The 16,199-nt window shown below is 60.0% G+C and overlaps 1 protein-coding gene across 1 annotated transcript; it reads right to left on the reverse strand.

Moving 5' to 3' along the window:
* Positions 1 to 1,619: 1,619 nt before the first annotated feature.
* SYT2 (synaptotagmin 2) lies at positions 1,620 to 15,419 on the reverse strand. The gene is made up of 9 exons (XM_030465492.1): positions 15,394 to 15,419; positions 5,956 to 6,151; positions 5,664 to 5,833; positions 4,637 to 4,762; positions 4,289 to 4,456; positions 3,981 to 4,148; positions 3,508 to 3,625; positions 2,761 to 2,894; positions 1,620 to 2,093 (listed from the first exon to the last, which is right to left on the reverse strand). The coding sequence occupies exons 2-9, from the start codon at positions 6,119 to 6,121 to the stop codon at positions 1,887 to 1,889; spliced, it is 1,257 nt and encodes a 418-aa protein (XP_030321352.1). The 5' UTR covers positions 6,122 to 6,151; positions 15,394 to 15,419; the 3' UTR covers positions 1,620 to 1,886.
* Positions 15,420 to 16,199: the final 780 nt, after the last annotated feature.

Below are 16,199 nucleotides of genomic sequence, written 5' to 3' on the forward strand. Positions count from 1 at the left end.
CCTCCTTTTGGCCACACAAGTGGGGCAGGACCTCGTTTGCTGACACCCATTAGGAAAAGGGTCTGATGAAAGCTGGTGATGGCCCTGCAGGACCCACCTGCTGCCCCAGGAAGCTGCTAGTGGCCCTGGTGCCACCATCACCCAGCCACAGCTCCAGCAGCCCTGCTGGGACACAGGACACTTGGCCAAGCACCTCCAAGGGGTGGTGGAGGTGGAGGTCCTGGGACGTCTCTGGTCCAACCTTCCCACCCCCACATAGCAGCTTGGCTATCCAAGGACAAGGATGTCCCTCCCTGGGGACCTGTCCCAGGGCTGCACACCCCTTCAGGGGAAGGGCCTTGTCTCCATGTCCAACTTGAACCCCATGAGCTGTGGTTTCCACCAAGTTTCCCATCATCTCCTCCAGGGCTGAGGTGCCCTTTGGGAAGCTGCAGGGAGCTGCCAAAGTATCTGAGGGGGTGAGGTCACTTTTGGCACTTTGTCCCCAAGCTCAGGGTCCCAGAGCTCTGCTGCTCCTTGCTCTCCATCTCCCCCTTGCTGGAGATCGAACACCCTTCGCGCTGAACTGTGCCAAAACTCTGGAAAACTGAGTCCAGGAAAGCAAAGCAGAGCAGGGAGCAGGAGGTGCTGGGGAGCTGAGTCTGGGATGGAAACAGCAGCTCCCAACAGGGCTCCAGTACAGACTGGGATCAACTGGGCAGGGCTGATGAACCCATTATTCCCAGCCACGGGGAACAACATTGGAATTCCAGCTCAGGGGCTTGTTCTGTGGCTTATCCCATGGTGGAAGAGGTGGCCTGGAGAAGTTCTTGCCCACTGTCAGGGACGTGTTTATGGCTTTTGTCCCCAGGGGAGCAGGACAGGGGGGGTTCAGCAGCCTGGGTGGGGAGCAGCAGCTCGGGTGGGGGGGGTTGGTCCCTTGCTGGACACAGCCTTGCTCTGCCATCCCCAGCAGCATCAGTGTGGTGACATGCAGCAGGGAGGGGGGGCCTGAGCCCTGGGGAGACACGGTGGCCTTTGGGGAGGCCCCGGGCACCACTCGGGGACGCTGCCCCAGCACATCTGGAGACCCCTCTGGTGTAAACCTGCCCTGGGGAAGCATCTACAGGTTTCAACCAAGTAAGATGGGACACACAAGAAAATCGCCCAGCCTTGTCCTCGCTCAGCCCTGGGGACACAACAGTGTTCTGGTGGAGCTGGTGGTGGTACACACTGTGTGCACACCATTGTGTGCACATCCTACCAGGAGCTCCTCAGAGCAGACCCCCAGGGCTCCCTGTGCTCAGACTGACCCCCATGGCTCTGGTTGCAGAGCTCTGGGCTTTGCACCCCCCTGCTGCACCAGGCCCACCCCCCCTGCAAATTCTCCCCAGCAGAAGCCAAACCTGGAGCTGGCTGGGGGCTTGTGGCCATCCTCAGCCTGGAACCACAGCTCTCCCCCTTCCCCGAGGGCAGCAGAGCAGGAGCAGGAGCAGCCTGGGTCTCTTTCTCCACCATTCCCACGTCCGCACAAGCTGTCCAAGCACAGGGGGTGGTTCCCCACATCATCCCAAGGGAAGGACAGTGGCAGCAATGCTGCAGGTGAGGTGGGTGCTGGAGGTGGTCCCAGGCATGGTGGTGATTTTGCACGTGGAAGGGATGGTGGGTGGAGGGGATGGGACATGCAGCAGAAGGGAGCGATGCTGGAGAACGAAAAGAACCATCCTTGTCTTGAGCCTCTTCCCCTGGAAGCTATTGGGACTGTCTAAAACCCTTCCACAGCCATCAAAGGGTATTTCAGCTTAAAACGGAACAGAAGAACCAAAACCAAAGGTTGCAGAACTGAGGTATCAGTAGCTCTGGGTCGCTCTGACTGTCCGTGGGGCCGTGCTGCCCGGCACTGCTTCCTATTTGTTTTTCCCAAGAGCTGCATCTACTTCTTCCTCTGGCTTCAGGGAATGCCACTGGGCTATGGGCCGCCGGGGGTTGGCCAGCATGTCAGACCAGTGCCTCAGCTCCGTGCCTGTGGAGTTGCAGCCCGTGAAGATCTTCCCAATGGCTTCATTCTTCCCCAGCTTGTCGTAGTCCAGCACCGTGATGACCACCTGCACTTTCTAAAGGAGGAAACCTTCTTTAGAGGGGTGAGAAGGCCCAGTGGCACTGGAGGCTCCGCGGCCTTTATGCTATCCCCAGACCTGAGATGGCTCAGTGGGCAGCACCAGGGATCCCCCAGGACTCAGCTTCATTTAGGGCAGAGTCTCCTCCATGCCCATAGGTTCCTCCACATACTTCCCAGAGGATCCTGGGGTGGCAGAGCCATCGTGAGGGCCCAGCTCATCTGGATGGGGCCACCTGGGAAAGGCACCAAGAGGTGGTGTGGGCTGGGCAAGAGCTGCCAGCTGCAGGGCTTGATTGGACCTATCTGGGGCAAGGGAGATGGAGGGGCAGAACTCACCTGCCAGTGGCCCAAAATGCCTCCAGGACCACCAGGGAGTGCCTGATGCCCTGGGAGTGAGCACCATGGGACCAGGAACAGAAGAAAGTCCCATTGCTGATGTGAGTTGGGGTTGGGGGTTGCACCTGCCATGGCTGCTGCCCAGCAGCCCCCAGCATCCGCCCAGGACAAGGTTGGGACTGGACCTACTTTGCTGGTGACCAGACCAGAAGCTTGGCAGGAGTCACTCAGGTTGGGGGGAAGGATGGGACATGGGCTCAGACAGATGTGGGACTTCTCCCATCGCCTCCACCCCGTCTGCCTCCCGGGGAAATTATTGCACAAACCTGTATCTGCTCAAAGGGGATCTCAAAGCTGAAGGACTCATTGAAGTAGGGGTTCAGGGTCTTCTTCTTGACTGTGGTCTTCTTCTTCTTCAACCTTTTGCCATTCTGCAGCAGATGAATCTTCACATAGGGATCTGGGGGGGAAGGAGGGACCATCAGACAGGGCTATCACCAGAACAAGTCTCAGCCCAGGATAAGGTGCACCATGGGGTAAGGAGACTAAAGGTGGTCTGAGGTTTGTGGATGGAAACCACAGCCAAAATATTTGGGATGGAGAGGACTTGTGGGACCAACTGGTCAAGGGATGAAGCCCCTTCTGCATCCTGTGGGTCTCCTTGTAGGAAGACTGAAGACAGTGAAGTGACATCAGCAGGTGCTGGTCACCTGGAGCAGGACACCCCAGCATAAAATATGACATCAACTGAGGTCCCCAGCCCCATGTCAAGGAGGAGCACAACCAGGAGAAAATGGCAGAGGAGCATTTTCAGTACCCAGGTCCTGCAGTGTCCTGACCCTGGCCACAGTGACAGGACAAACTTGATGTCCTTCTGAATGGTCAGGGTGCTCATCCCATCCCATCTCCCCTCAACCCCAGCCAGACTTTGAGCTGACTCCAAGGCAGGAGGACCCAGGCTCTGGAGGCTTCCCCAAACCCTGCCAGACTGATGGACACAGCATCCTTCCAACATAGGCTGCTGAAAGCCCCATAGCAGAGCAGGATGAGGATGCCCATGAGCCCACACCCACCTGAGAGACCCCCAACATCCATCTTCTTCAGGTTCTTGGCCTCCAGGATGCAGACAGTGAGCTTCCCAGCTGTGGGCACGTACCGCAGGGAGATGCAGATATCTCCGAGCTTCTCTGGCTGCCAAGGGGAGCAGATGTCAAAGCTTTGCCAGAGAATTGTGCTGCAGAGCTGGGACATGGTGCCCCATGCAGGTCCCCCCATGCCCTGGCACCTCATGCACGGGCACAAGGATTTGATCACTGATGGTCTGGAGCCACCCAGGCCCAGCACAGCACCCGAGACATTGATGCTCTGTTTTTGTCACAGAAAAGCTGCTGGACAGGGGAACAAAGGGTTAGGTCCTGTCCAGGCCATGCCATGCACAGCATCCTGGTGAGACCCAATCTCACCTGAGATGACCCAGAAAGCAGAGCACACCACAACCCCCCCACGAGGGTCTCAGCCCAGGGCCTGGCCTTGCTCCCACTCCCACCTCCTCCTTCTCGCCACTCTGCAGGTCCCGCCACTCCTCGATGGGCTGTCCCAGGTCCACAGTGTTCATGGGCACCTTCACCTCTCCAATGATGTCGTGCTTGGAGAAACGATCGAAGTCATAGATGGCCATCACCAGAGTCTTCCCACCCAGCTCCTGGTAGGGCACCTGCACAGAGAGGGCCACCAAGGTGGCAACAGGCTCAGAGGAGCCCAAGGCACCCAGCAGCCAGGTCAGGACCAGAACAGTCAGGGGAAAAGATGGGAATGGGAGAAAAGGTGCAGTGTGATGGGTAGGAAAGAGCTCACCTTGAAGGTGAAGGTCTCGTTGAAGGCAGGGTTGAGTGTTTTCTTCTGGACTTTGGTCTCATACTTTTTCTTCTTGTCTGGGAGCAGGAACACCTTGACATAGGGGTCTGAAGTGCCACCCATGTCCAAAGCTGGCAGTTCAGCAGCTTGGAGGATCCCCACTGACAGCTGGAGGGGCAGAGATGTCTTCAGCAAGATGGTGCTGAAGCCCAGGGCTCACCTCCAGCCCAACATGGGGCAGCACTCAGCTCCCTCCCATGCCACTCAGGTCCAACAGGGAGAATTCCCTCAAATCCTCTCCCTGGGCAAACCCCACTCCTCTCCTCCTCAGCCCAGCCCCTCCATCACCTGGTTTGCCTGGAAATCGTAGTCCAGTGAGAACTGCAGCTTGCCCAGGTTCTCTGGTTCCTTCTCCTCCTCCTCCCCTTCCCCTTCTGTCAGACCCGTCTCAGCATCATCATCATCCTGTTGGTCCTGCAACAGCAGCCAAGGGGCCCAGGGGTGCTCAGTGCCAAGGTCACAGCCCAGCAGCCCCATCCCCACACCTCTGGGGACCTCCAGCACCCCAATCTTTGTGGTTTCTCACCCCCTGGGTTGTCCTAATGAGGGACAGGGCCCCTTATCACCTCTGATGTGTCCCCAGATCCCCTGTCCCACCCTGGAAGCAGCTTATAGAGAAGGAGGCTTGTGGTGGCACCTACCATGGATGTTGTCCAGGATGGAGGAGGAAGACACAGCCAGGGCAGCATGTGGGAAGAGAGACACATCACAGGGAGCACTGGGAAGGGGCCACAGTGTGGTAGGGAGCCAGGGCTTGTACAGGGTCAGCATACAGGGGAATCCCACCCCACAGCTCTCCCCTTGGTGGGGCCATGCAGACAGGCAGCTGTGATGGAGCATCTCCTCAGCACTCCCCTCTCCAGCCCTGCCTGGTGCCCATGGGGTCCACAGGGCTCTGAAGAGTGGGGATGGGCACCCAAACCCTCCTGCCCATGGCCCCGGGTTGGGCAGATGGTCCCAGCTTCCCAGCTCCACTCCATGCCCCAGCATCTGCCTCTTCAGCACTGGCTTTTTGTGGACCTTAAACTGGTGTGGTGGGGGCTGCCCTGATGGCCCAGAGAAATGAGAGGGCAACTCATAGGAAGGTGAGGAGACACAAGGGGTTAAATCAACATTTGCTGGTTCAGGTGAAGCATCACCTGGTCCCATCCAAGCCACCAGGCACTGAAGGAGAGCAATGCTGCTGCCTCTGCTCCAGGTTCCCTCTCCCAGGATCCTGGTGTCTCCATCCCTCTCTGCTGGCTCAGTGCCCCAGGGAAGTTTGTAGCTCAGCCAGAAGTATTGTCCCACAACAAGCAGTCCAGAAGGACATCACCTGGTTGCCTGACTTCATGTCCTTCATGTTCATGGCATTCTTCATGCCTTTGCCCTTCTCCTTCTTGTTCTTCTTCTTCTTGCAGCAGCACTTCTTGCAGATGCAGAAGCAGCAGGTGAGGATGAGGAGTCCAGCTACCACAGCAATGGCAATGAGGGCCCAGGGTGGCACTGCAGGAAAAACCAATGTCAGGGACAGCCCCAGAGCCTCCCCACTGCCTCATCCCACTGAGGCTGGGGTGCTCATGGGGTCACAGGGAAGGGGATACCTGGAAAAAGATGCAACTACTCACAAGGAATCTTGTTGAGCTCATTCATGAACTTGTCTCTCAGCTTGGTGAACATGTCCTCCTTGCTCTCACCTGACCCTGCGGCCTCCGTGGAATTCTCCATCGTGGCCATGGCCACTGTGGTGGTCGTGGCCTCCGGGGCCATCATGGACGCTTGCTTGAAGGTCATGTTGAGTCAGAGGCTCCCTGAAACACAACACTGACTCAAGGTCACCCAGGTCCCTCCTGCCTCCACCCCTCCCTGTGCCCAGGCTGCACCCCTGAGCAGCCACCTGCACTGGGGACACCAGCAGGACAGCAAGGCAACAGCTGGGTGCTTGGGCACAGAATCACAGGACTGTGAATCCAGATCTAGAGATCATCTTGTCCACCCCCTGCTAGAGCAGGATTGCCCAGAGCCATGGGCACACTTCCATGTCCCATGGAAGGGCCACAACTGCTGTGAGCAGCAGCAGCATCACAGAGCCCCAACACAGCCCCTTGAACACCTGAACCTGTCACAGCTCCCTGTAACCCAGCACTGGATGGTGCTGGGTGCTGGACTAAGATGCTGGAGGTGCCCACAGCCACCACATCCCACTGTGGAGTGAACCTGGCACTGCTCTGCTCCCCCCCCCCCAGCCCCCCAATGTCTGCACACGTGTCCTCTGCATGTCAGGGCACACGTGTGTGCAGGGCTGTTCAGGGTGTGCAGAGGTGTGAACACTGCTGGAAGGGTTTGACACACTGTGCTGTGGTGCATCCTGCACCAGCAATGTCTGTGCACGTCCTGTGCAAACCTCTGCACCCCTGGGTGGGCACAGGGCAGGGGGTGCCCACCCCAGAGTGACTGTCAGCAGCAGATGATTGATTTCTGGAAATAAATTATAATCCCTGCTGGGGTGAGGGAGGGAACAGGGGGGATGAGATGCAGTGCAGGAGCTCACCTAGGGTAAAAGTTGCTGCTGGGGGGGTTTGGGTGCTGCTCAGGCCCAGGGGGGGTCTGCAGGCAGCATCTGCAGGCTCACTGGCGGAGTGGTTTTGAACAGGTTGAGGTAATTAGCAGCACTAATTGGTCCCTCATCTGCCCCAGCTGCTTCACTTGCCCACTTGCAGGGCTCAGCAGGAGCTGGCAGACACAAGGGCCACGAGAAACTGAGGCAGGGGATGGGATGGGGGGGGGGTGCATGTGTGCTCATGGGGGTCCCCAGGGGTCACTGAGCCTGCCCCCCCCCCACCCAGGGCTGTGCAGTGTGGGGCAGGGTGTGGGGTGCCATGGGGCAGGTGTGTCCTTGGGCATGGCCCCATCCCTGCTCTGCCACCACCTCACCAGCTGTCCTGGGTCAGGTCCCCCATCCCTGCCAGGCACCATGGGGCAGACAGAGGGGGACAAGGTAGAGGAGGGATAGGTACAAGGGGGCAGATATGGAGGGGAGTGACACAAGGGGGCAGAGGATGCAAGAGGACAGATCCAAGCAGGGCAGCCCCTTGGCTGTGGGGGCAAACCTGCTCCCAGCCCAATGGAGCAAATTCCTGGGTCTGTCCCTGTCCCTGTCCCAGAGCCCTCCCCCTGCCTGACACGGGGACACCCCCCCAGGAGGGTATTGGGGTGTTGGTGGGTGCAGGCCCTTGGCTGGCAGCACTGCAATGCAGTCCCTGCAGTCTGTGCAGTCCCTGCAGTAGGTGCAGCTGGTGCAGTCAGCACTGCAGTCCTCACTCCTGCTCGGGCTCTGCTTCCTTTTTATTTTTTTTAGCTTCTTCTGCAATTTTTCTTTTTCCCCCTGCAGGGTGCAGCAGGCACTGGCCAGGGCTCAGGCAGGAGCTGGGATCCCTGATGCTCCTCAGCCACCTCCATACAGGACATGGGCTGCAATTCCTCCCTGGCTTGAAGCTTCCTCTTTATCCCCCCACTGGCTCAGAGCTGCCCCCCAACCCTTCCACCCCCCTGTGTCTTAAGGCCATCAATAAATAAAGAGGGTTATGACGGTTTCCAGTGATCCTTGGCCCGAGACTGAGGTGGGCTCCCTGATCATTACCATCTGCAAAGGCCCCCTGGGCTCCTCCCTCGGATGATGCCTTGGGCAGAGCAGGACAAATCCCCAGCACCCCGGGCAGGGGCTCCCCCACCTCTGCACCCACGGTGGGACAGGAGGGGAGGTGGATGAGAGGGGAGTTCCAGCCCCCTGTCCTCATCAGTGAAGTTGCTGTGTAAAGCCCAGGAAGGCAATCAGGGGACAGACAGAAGGGCTGGGATGTCCCTGGCAGGGTGGGGGCCTTGAGGGGCTCCAGCTTCTGGAATCCCTCCCTGACTCCTCTGCAGGGGGGAGTGGGAAACCCACAGCTCTCCCTGCTGGCCTCTCAGGTGGCTGCGAGGCCCAGGGGCAGAAATCAACAACAAATCAAGATTAATGAGGCTGAGGACGCAATTAGCACCGGCAGAGCATAGGGTTAGGCAGTGGGCAGGGGGATAGAGAGGGGGCTCCCTGGGCCCCAGGAGACCCCAACTGGGGGAAGCTCGTTAGCTAACGACCCTGAATCCTACTGCTGCTCCCCTGGGATGGGAACAAGGAGTCCCTGCTCCTTTCTGGGATGGCAGAGCCAGGGCTGCAGCACCCATGGGGAACCCCCAGCCCTCCAGGAACGTCACCCTTGGGGCTGACCCAAACCCTGCACTGCCCCATGCCAGAACTTGGGCTTGGGGTGTCAGGAAAATCCCAAACTGGTCTCTAAGGGGACCCCTCCCACCCCCATGTCAGCAGGAAGCCCGAGCACCTTCCTGCCATGTGTCCCGGGGCTGGCAGGGGGTTCAGGGTAGAGATAGAATATTTGGCAGTACCCCAGCCACATCTTGATACCAGTGGTTGTTTTGCTCCCAGGGACAGCAGCTCCAGGGCTGGTGGGGGAGATCCCATCTGCTGGACCCACCAGCATGACCCCTGTGCATCCCCCCAGCCCTCTGAGCAGTGAACCCCCCCAGTGCTCTCACAGCCCCTCACAGCACATTGCTGCCAGACCACTGAGGGAAACTGAGGCACACCATGGAGCAGCAGAGCCTTCAGGGAGAAACCCCACACACAGGGGGAACCACATCATCCCCCCCCAGCTCAGCACCGTGCCAGGACCCTACCAATGCTGGGGTGAGTGACACGGGGCTGGGGTGAGGGACACAGCCACGTGCTGCTCCCCAGCCAACAGCACCCCTGGCTGGAGCCAAAGCCTCCTCCATTGCCTCTCACCACCAGCCAGCACCCAGCTCCTCTAATTAAAAATCCTGTGCTGGGGCTCAGCAGTCCCTGCCTCAACACATGAATAATTCTGGGGGGCACCACATAGGTCCTCTAAAATGTGATGAGCTGCCTGGTGGGTGCAAACGTGTCTCCTGCACATCCCCACAGCCCCAGGGTCACATCCAGGTGTCCCCACCCTCACCTTGAGCTGGAGGGAAAAGGGACAGACACTGCCAACATGGATGGGGCCAAGGGCCTCAGGGTGAGCTCTGGCCTTGCTGCCCCACGTGCCGGGATCCCACCATGGAGCCCCCAGCCTTGAGGAAGGGCACCCAGCCCCAGGCTCAGGGGGCGGATCTTGAGGAATCAAAAATTTTAAAATAAATGCAAAGATTGTTGGGTTTAGAGGCTGCCTCTTGCCTTCAACACAGGACCTGCTCCCACATCGTGCTGGCTCCATTATTTACAGCAAAGCCAGGAGACTCCTGCCAGTTCCAGACAGCGAATTCATTCATCATCAGGTACCTCATTAACAGCTCCTGCTGCTCCCAACTCAAACCCCGGCTCCCACTGCTGGCCCACAGCTCCCACCAGCCCTTGGTAACAGGACCAGCACCCTGGGGGTGCCAGGAGCTGGGGATGAGCCCGTTCTGCCCCCCACTCAGCGAGTCAGGTCCTGAGTACCAGTGACTGCCAGCATCACCACCAGCCCCCAGCAGAGGAAGGACACGAGGTAGGTGACATTGGTGATGTTGGGGCTGCTGCTCTGGCACTACAGGGCAAGCAGAGAAGGGGCCAGCAAACACCTTGTCCCCACTTCCTGCTGTGGCTCTCAGTTTGCCACTGTCACCTGGAGTCACTGCAATGCTCCATAGACCCCATCAAAAGCAGCCACCTCATTAATTAGCTGGGAAGCAAAGGAGATCCCACAGCTCATGGTCCCCCCCATGCTATGGCCATGCCAGGAGAAGCCCCCAGCCTCTCAGTCTCTGGTGTGATGGCACAAGCCCAGTCCCAGGGCCAAGGAGGGCATGGGCCACCCCTGTCCTGCCCACCCCCTGGGGCCACAGGCACCACTCAGCACCAGCATTTCCTCCAGAGGGTTTCAGCATGAGCAGGGTGGCTTCTGTGGAAGAGGCATCTGGAGTCTCCAAAGCTGAGGGGACATGGCTGTCCCCAAGGACACCAGAGCATCTCCAGGCTCACCCCAGCCACAGCCAGCACCAGCAGCCCATTCCTGGCATGCAGAGCTGCAAATCCCAGAACCAAAGGAAGGGGCACTGCTTATGCCCAGCCCTCTTCTTGGCACCAGCCTTGCTGTGGTGGCCCAGCCTTGCTCCACCAGCAAAATAGGGCAACAAGAAGGTGATGGGTTGAGTTATTCTGACTCTCCAAAGGCACCACAGGGCCCAGAGTATCCCCAGATCCTGACCGGGTCAGCCCCACTCTGCTACTCTGCTCCAGCATCCCCTGCAATGGCTCCATGCAACAGCCACAGCTCCTGAGCAATGTGGGGGTAGGAAAAATAATCCAGCCAAGCTCCTGGGGATGAGCCAGCAGCTGCTCCAGGAGCAAGTCGAGACAGACGGATCGATCTGAGACAGGAGGAGGGAGAGCTCTCCCCACACGGCTCCTGAGCTGAACAAACCTGGGTTCAATGGGCAGAGGAGAGCCAGGAGGAGCCATGCCTAGGGCTGAGGCTCCATGTGCCTGTTGAGAGAACTCCAAAGCACTCAGACAAGCATGAGGTTGGTGTTAGAAATCTAGAAAAACAACTCTGGGCACCAGGGAGGACCCAGTAGTGCTCAGCATCCAGGATCTCCCTCCTCCTTGCCAGCAGGGGACCAGCTCCCTCCTGGGGCAACACTGGTGGCTGCTTGAGCATCCCCATTGCACAGAGAGCCCCAGAGGCAGAGGATAGCCCTGCATCCCCACACCCACCCACACTGGTGTTATCTGGGGTGAGAAAGGGGACAGCAGAGGCAGAAAGGTGATGGCATCAGTGAGGACACAGCACCACACCAACCCAGGGGGAACTAATTGCTGCATGAAGCTTCGTCAAAGCCACTGGGAACTGACTCCCACAAATAAACCTCGTGCAGATGGAGAAAAGCCATGGTGAGAGCTCAAGAGCCCAGCCCTGCACCACAGGGGCTCCTCTTCTCTTGCCTGAACACCCCAAGCTGTGTCCCTACATTGCTCCAGGTCTCTAAGGGGCACAAACACAGGGGTGCAGAGGGGTGCCTCCCAGGGGAGGCTACTCCACACCTGGAATAACCTGGATAGCTCTGGGGAGCTGCAAAGCATCCTTACTGCTGGTGTCCAGCACCCGCTGCTGGAAAAGCCAGGTAGCCACCATCCCCTCTCATCCCGTCCCCACAGCAGGGCCACCAGAGTGAGAGGGGCTCAGTCAGGGCCCTGAGCCTGGCATGGCCACACAGCAGCTTGCTGCAGCACCAGGCAGCAGCTGTGCCAGGCTGCTGGCAGCAGCACAGGGCTGAAGTGTGGGTGACAACAGGGACACATCAGCCTCATCACCTCCCCAGGCTGTAGTGCCAGGAGAAAACCCCTCATCTCCCCTGGGAGCAGAGCAAGACAGCACCAGAGCCCTACATGCCTGTACATCTATGCACAGCAGTGGAATTTTGGGATTGTTTTCCCCACTGAATCCTCTGCTCAAAGCTGATATGAGCCATGGTGCTGCCTTGAGGATCCCTGGTCCCAGCAGCTCAGTCATTCCGTGTCCCCATGGACATCCCATGTCCTGCAGGAGAAGGTGGGAAATGTCTCCCCCAGCACACCACCACATTGCTGAGCAGCTCAGAGGCTGTTCTCAGCTCCAGGGGGGTTTGGCAGAATCACTTCTGTGTGGCTCATGGGCAGTGAGGGACCCTCGACCCCCAGCCAGCCGTAGGGTGGGCTGCCAGACCAGCTGCACTGACCAGCACTGGCAGCAGCCACCCCAGGGGGGTGTCAGGGAGCTCTGCCAGCCCCCCACCCCACTCACAGACCAGCATCAGGATCCAGGGACACCACGACTCCTCCTTCAGGCACGAGACATCTACTTTCCAGCACTTGGGACAGGGATGCAGCAGCCCCAGAGCTTGGGGAGGCCAGGGTCCCACACCCCAGTGCCAGCACCATCCCTGGCTGCAGGATCACACCAGTGTGGAGCATCATGGATTCCAGCCGCATGCTGCCTAATTTATGGTTTAATTAATAAATGGGGAATTATGCTGAGTTTCTCCAATACTTTTGGCTGCGTGATGTTATCAAAATCCCATTACTGAAGAAGGAAGGCATGAAGAGCGAAATTAGCTTTGGCATCTGAAACACTTCAGTCAATGTGATAACACAGTTATTAGGGCTAATAATCAAAGAGCCCTTTGGGGAGCGTGGGCTCTGGCAGGAGCCAAGCCAAGGGCAGCCACAGCCCCACGTGGGGATGAGCTGGGGAACAGGAGGGCTTCACCCGGGAGAAAAAGGCTGACTGCAGCCAAGGGCAAAACCATTTTGCCAAACTGCACTTACCAGTGGCTCCGGATATTGGCACAGGCAAAGCACCGGGAGCCACCGGGCTGAGGAGGAACACAGCCGGGCACAAGGCCAAGCTCTGTTGCCAGGGAGCAGAGAAAAGGTAAAAAAGAAAAAAATTAGATTTAAAAACCAGCGGGCGCTGGGTCCCGTCTGTTTGCTTTGGGCATCGATCCTGCTGGAGGGCAGCACGGCTGCACAGCTCCCTGCACAGCCCAGAGAAGGAGGAACTCAAGTCATCATGAAGAGCTGCAGTGCTCCGGGAGCTGGGGCTTTGCCAAAACCCCCACCAGCTGGAGGAAGGACCCGATCCCACCCCTCGGGGGGGTGAGCAGGAATCCCTGCTCACTTTGGTGGCCTTTATCTCGAGTCTAGTGACAGTCCCTGGGACTTTATTCGCAGGAGGCAGCTCCTCTGAGAGCAGCCAGCAGCAAATGCTCCCACTGCACCATCCCACCCCGCACGGTGAGCAGGGCTTGGTGCGGGCACCCTCGCTGGTGGGTGTGCAACCCCCCCGACCAGTTGGATAAGGATATATTCACATAAAAGAATATCTGAGGATGTGCAAGGACACGGAAGGATCTCTAAGGGTGTACACGGATTTATTCATTCCCGCCCTCCCGTGACTCTGTGCAGCAGAGGGGTGCAGAGCCAGGGCTGCCGATGCAGTGCAGCCGATGCTGGCTCCCTGCTGCCGCTCTCACCGGGCTCATGGGCGGCGAGGGACGTGTCCTTGCCCTGCAGAAACGGGGGCACCGGGGCTTGGGGCCGGCTGCTGGCAAACGGGGCACTGGCGCTCGCCACGGGGGGTTGGGAGAGCTGGGCTGAGTGCTGGGTGTTCGGGCAAGGTCAGATTCATTTCTGTGCTTCACCCAGATGCAAGAAGGGGACGGAGCGTTGTTCTGAGAGGGCTTGGGAGGGGTAGCGGGGAGTTCTGCTGGATGGGGCTCTCCCCCAGCAGCACAGGTGACGTCCCACTGCCACTGCTGGCCTCAATGACCTTGGATGCATCACCTCCCCACTGCCCCGTCCTCTCTGGCACACAGACCACTCTTCTTCCCACCGAGACCCCGCGGCCAAAAGCATCCAGACGCAGCAGAGGCGCCGAGCACCGGCAGCTCAGAGGGTGCCCCGGGGCTCCGGCAGCCCCCGGCAGCGTGCGGCCAAGGCTCTGCGCCAGCCGGGAATAATGCAGAGGAGAGGAGAGGAGAGGAGAGGAGAGGAGAGGAGAGGAGAGGAGAGGAGAGGAGAGGAGAGGAGAGGAGAGGAGAGGAGAGGAGAGGAGAGGAGAGGAGAGGAGAGGAGAGGAGAGGAGAGGAGAGGAGAGGAGAGGAGAGGACTCCTGCCAGTGGCTGCGCTTCCGTGGAGCGTGTACGGGAGTGACATCGCTGCAGCAGCACCTCAGCGCACAGCGAGCGAAAGCCCTGGCGCCAGGAGAGAAGTTTTTGCTGCTGCAGAGGAGCAGGCGGGGAGTCCTGCAGCACCCTGCGGCTGCCACGCCACGGGGGACTTTGCTGCCGAACACCCTACAGCGAGTGACACGCTGCAGTCAGGGACATCCTGCAGAGAGTGACATCCCGCAGAGAGTGACATCCCGCAGAGAGTGACATCCCGCAGCACCCGCTGCCCCGGACACTCTCACCTGGAGGACCAGGTGCAGGGACACACACGGCATAGCTGGAGACCATGAAGCGATGGGTGGCCCAGATGCGTGTCCCCCTCTTCTCTGTTACCACCTTGCAATCTCGCCTGTCCCCTGCACAATTTGCCGAACTCTCTGGGGGTCACTATTCCCCCCCCACCCCCCGCCTCCAAAGAAGGCTGCAGGGAGCAGCGAGGTGCTGGGCACAGCCCCGACGCTGCAGTGGGTGCCAAGGCTGCAGCACCCCGAGCAGACACCCTCTTCCCAGCCCTGGGGTGACACACACACCCCCCTGCACCCCGACAGCAGGCGGCGAGGCCAGCAGGGGAGGAGGATCCCGGAGCTTTGCTGCAGCCACGGCGGGGAAATCCAGTCCGGAGCAGGGGTTGGCTGGAGCTGGCTCCCGGCCAGGCCGCTACGGAGAAGCCGCCGGTGCAGAGGGGCCTGCGGCCGCCCACGACCACGGCCGAGCCGCTTCCAGCACCGGGGCGTGTTCCCCGCGCTACACCGGGGACAGCCCCGCGCTCCCGGACACCCCCCGGTCCAGGACCCCAAGGGAACCCGCGCCCGGGATGCGGGGCTGGAGCAACGCTCGGGGCCCCGGGGCACCTTTGACCCGGGAGCTCAGCTCTGCACTCCCGAGTCTGCTCCACGTCCCCGGACGGGGTGTGGGGGGGGGGGCCTGCCAGCTCTGCAGCCCCCTGCACCGGCAGCTGCACCCACCTCTAGCCCACCACTGCTGCCTTCGGGGACCAGCACGCCACGGGCAGCACCAGGGCACAGGGCACGGCGGGGAACCGCGTTCCGGTACCGACCCCGGCGGGGAGCGCCGACCTCCGCCCCACTACCTGCATCCGGCGGGGAGGCGGCTACCAGCCGGGCCAGCCCGGTCACCGCCGCACCTACCCCACCGGGCACGGTCCCAGCCCACCGGGCACTGTGGCAGTCCCGGAACGGCTCCGGGACGGGCTGGGCGGAGGGCGGGCGGCCCCGTCCCGCAGAGCCCCGCACCGCTGCGGCAGCGGGGACAAACTTCGGCGGGAGCGCGGCGGCACTTACCGGCCGCGACGGCGGGAGAGGAGCGGAACCGACCGGAGCGAGACCACCGGAGCTGAGCGGCGGGAGCGGAGCGGCGGCTGCGGCAGCCCCAGCCCCTCCGGGCTCGCGTGCGGCGGCTCGGCGCGGCCCCGCCCACCACCGGGAGACCACGCCCATCGGTTGGCCACGCCCCTCCTCTCTCGTGGGTTCGCGGGGTGACCTCACAACCGGCACCCCCACCAGTGACCTCACACCCCCACCAGTGACCTCACACCCTCAGCAGTGACTTTGCACACTCACCAGTGACCTCACACCCTCATGCCCATCACTTGTGGTCCAGGTCGTCTCACATCCCTCACATCCCCTAACAATGGTCACCCCTCATGGGTCACCTCACACCCCTCACTCTGCACTGTTCCCCTCACACTGGTCGCCCCTCATCACATCACCTCCCATTGCTCGTCTCTCACTCTCTCTTAGTGCTTGGCCCTCGTCAGTCACCTTGAAACTAACTCTTCATACCCATCACCTTGTACTGCTCATCCTTCATTTGTGTCACCTTTATATTAGTCACACCCCACCAGTAACCTCACACCTCTTGGTCACCTCACCCTGGGCTGGTCTCCCCACATCTGTCACCTCTCACAAGTAACCTTGCACAGGTCACTCCCACACCCACCATTGCTACAAGAGAGTGGAGCATTGGTGGGTGACCAGTATCACACTCACTGGGCCACCCCCAGATCCTGGGGGCTCCTGAGAACCTCGATTTGGGGTCAAAACATGAACAAAAATCTAGAGGGAACCAAGCAAGGAGCCAGCTGAGC

The sequence above is a fragment of the Calypte anna genome, chromosome 26, assembly GCF_003957555.1.
Source record: "Calypte anna isolate BGI_N300 chromosome 26, bCalAnn1_v1.p, whole genome shotgun sequence".
Lineage (NCBI taxonomy): Eukaryota > Metazoa > Chordata > Aves > Apodiformes > Trochilidae > Calypte > Calypte anna.

What these genes read in the sequence shown, in the direction of transcription:
- SYT2 (XM_030465492.1), bottom strand. Translation starts at nt 6,121, where the DNA reads ATGACCTTCAAGCAAGCGTCCATGATGGCCCCGGAGGCCACGACCACC. An exon ending in AGAGTGGCGAGAAGGAGGAG is followed by an intron (nt 3,626 to 3,980) that starts GTGGGAGTGGGA and finishes TCCCCTTGGCAG; the next exon opens with CCAGAGAAGCTCGGAGATAT. An exon ending in TCCCCTTTGAGCAGATACAG is followed by an intron (nt 2,094 to 2,760) that starts GTTTGTGCAATA and finishes TTCCTCCTTTAG; the next exon opens with AAAGTGCAGGTGGTCATCAC.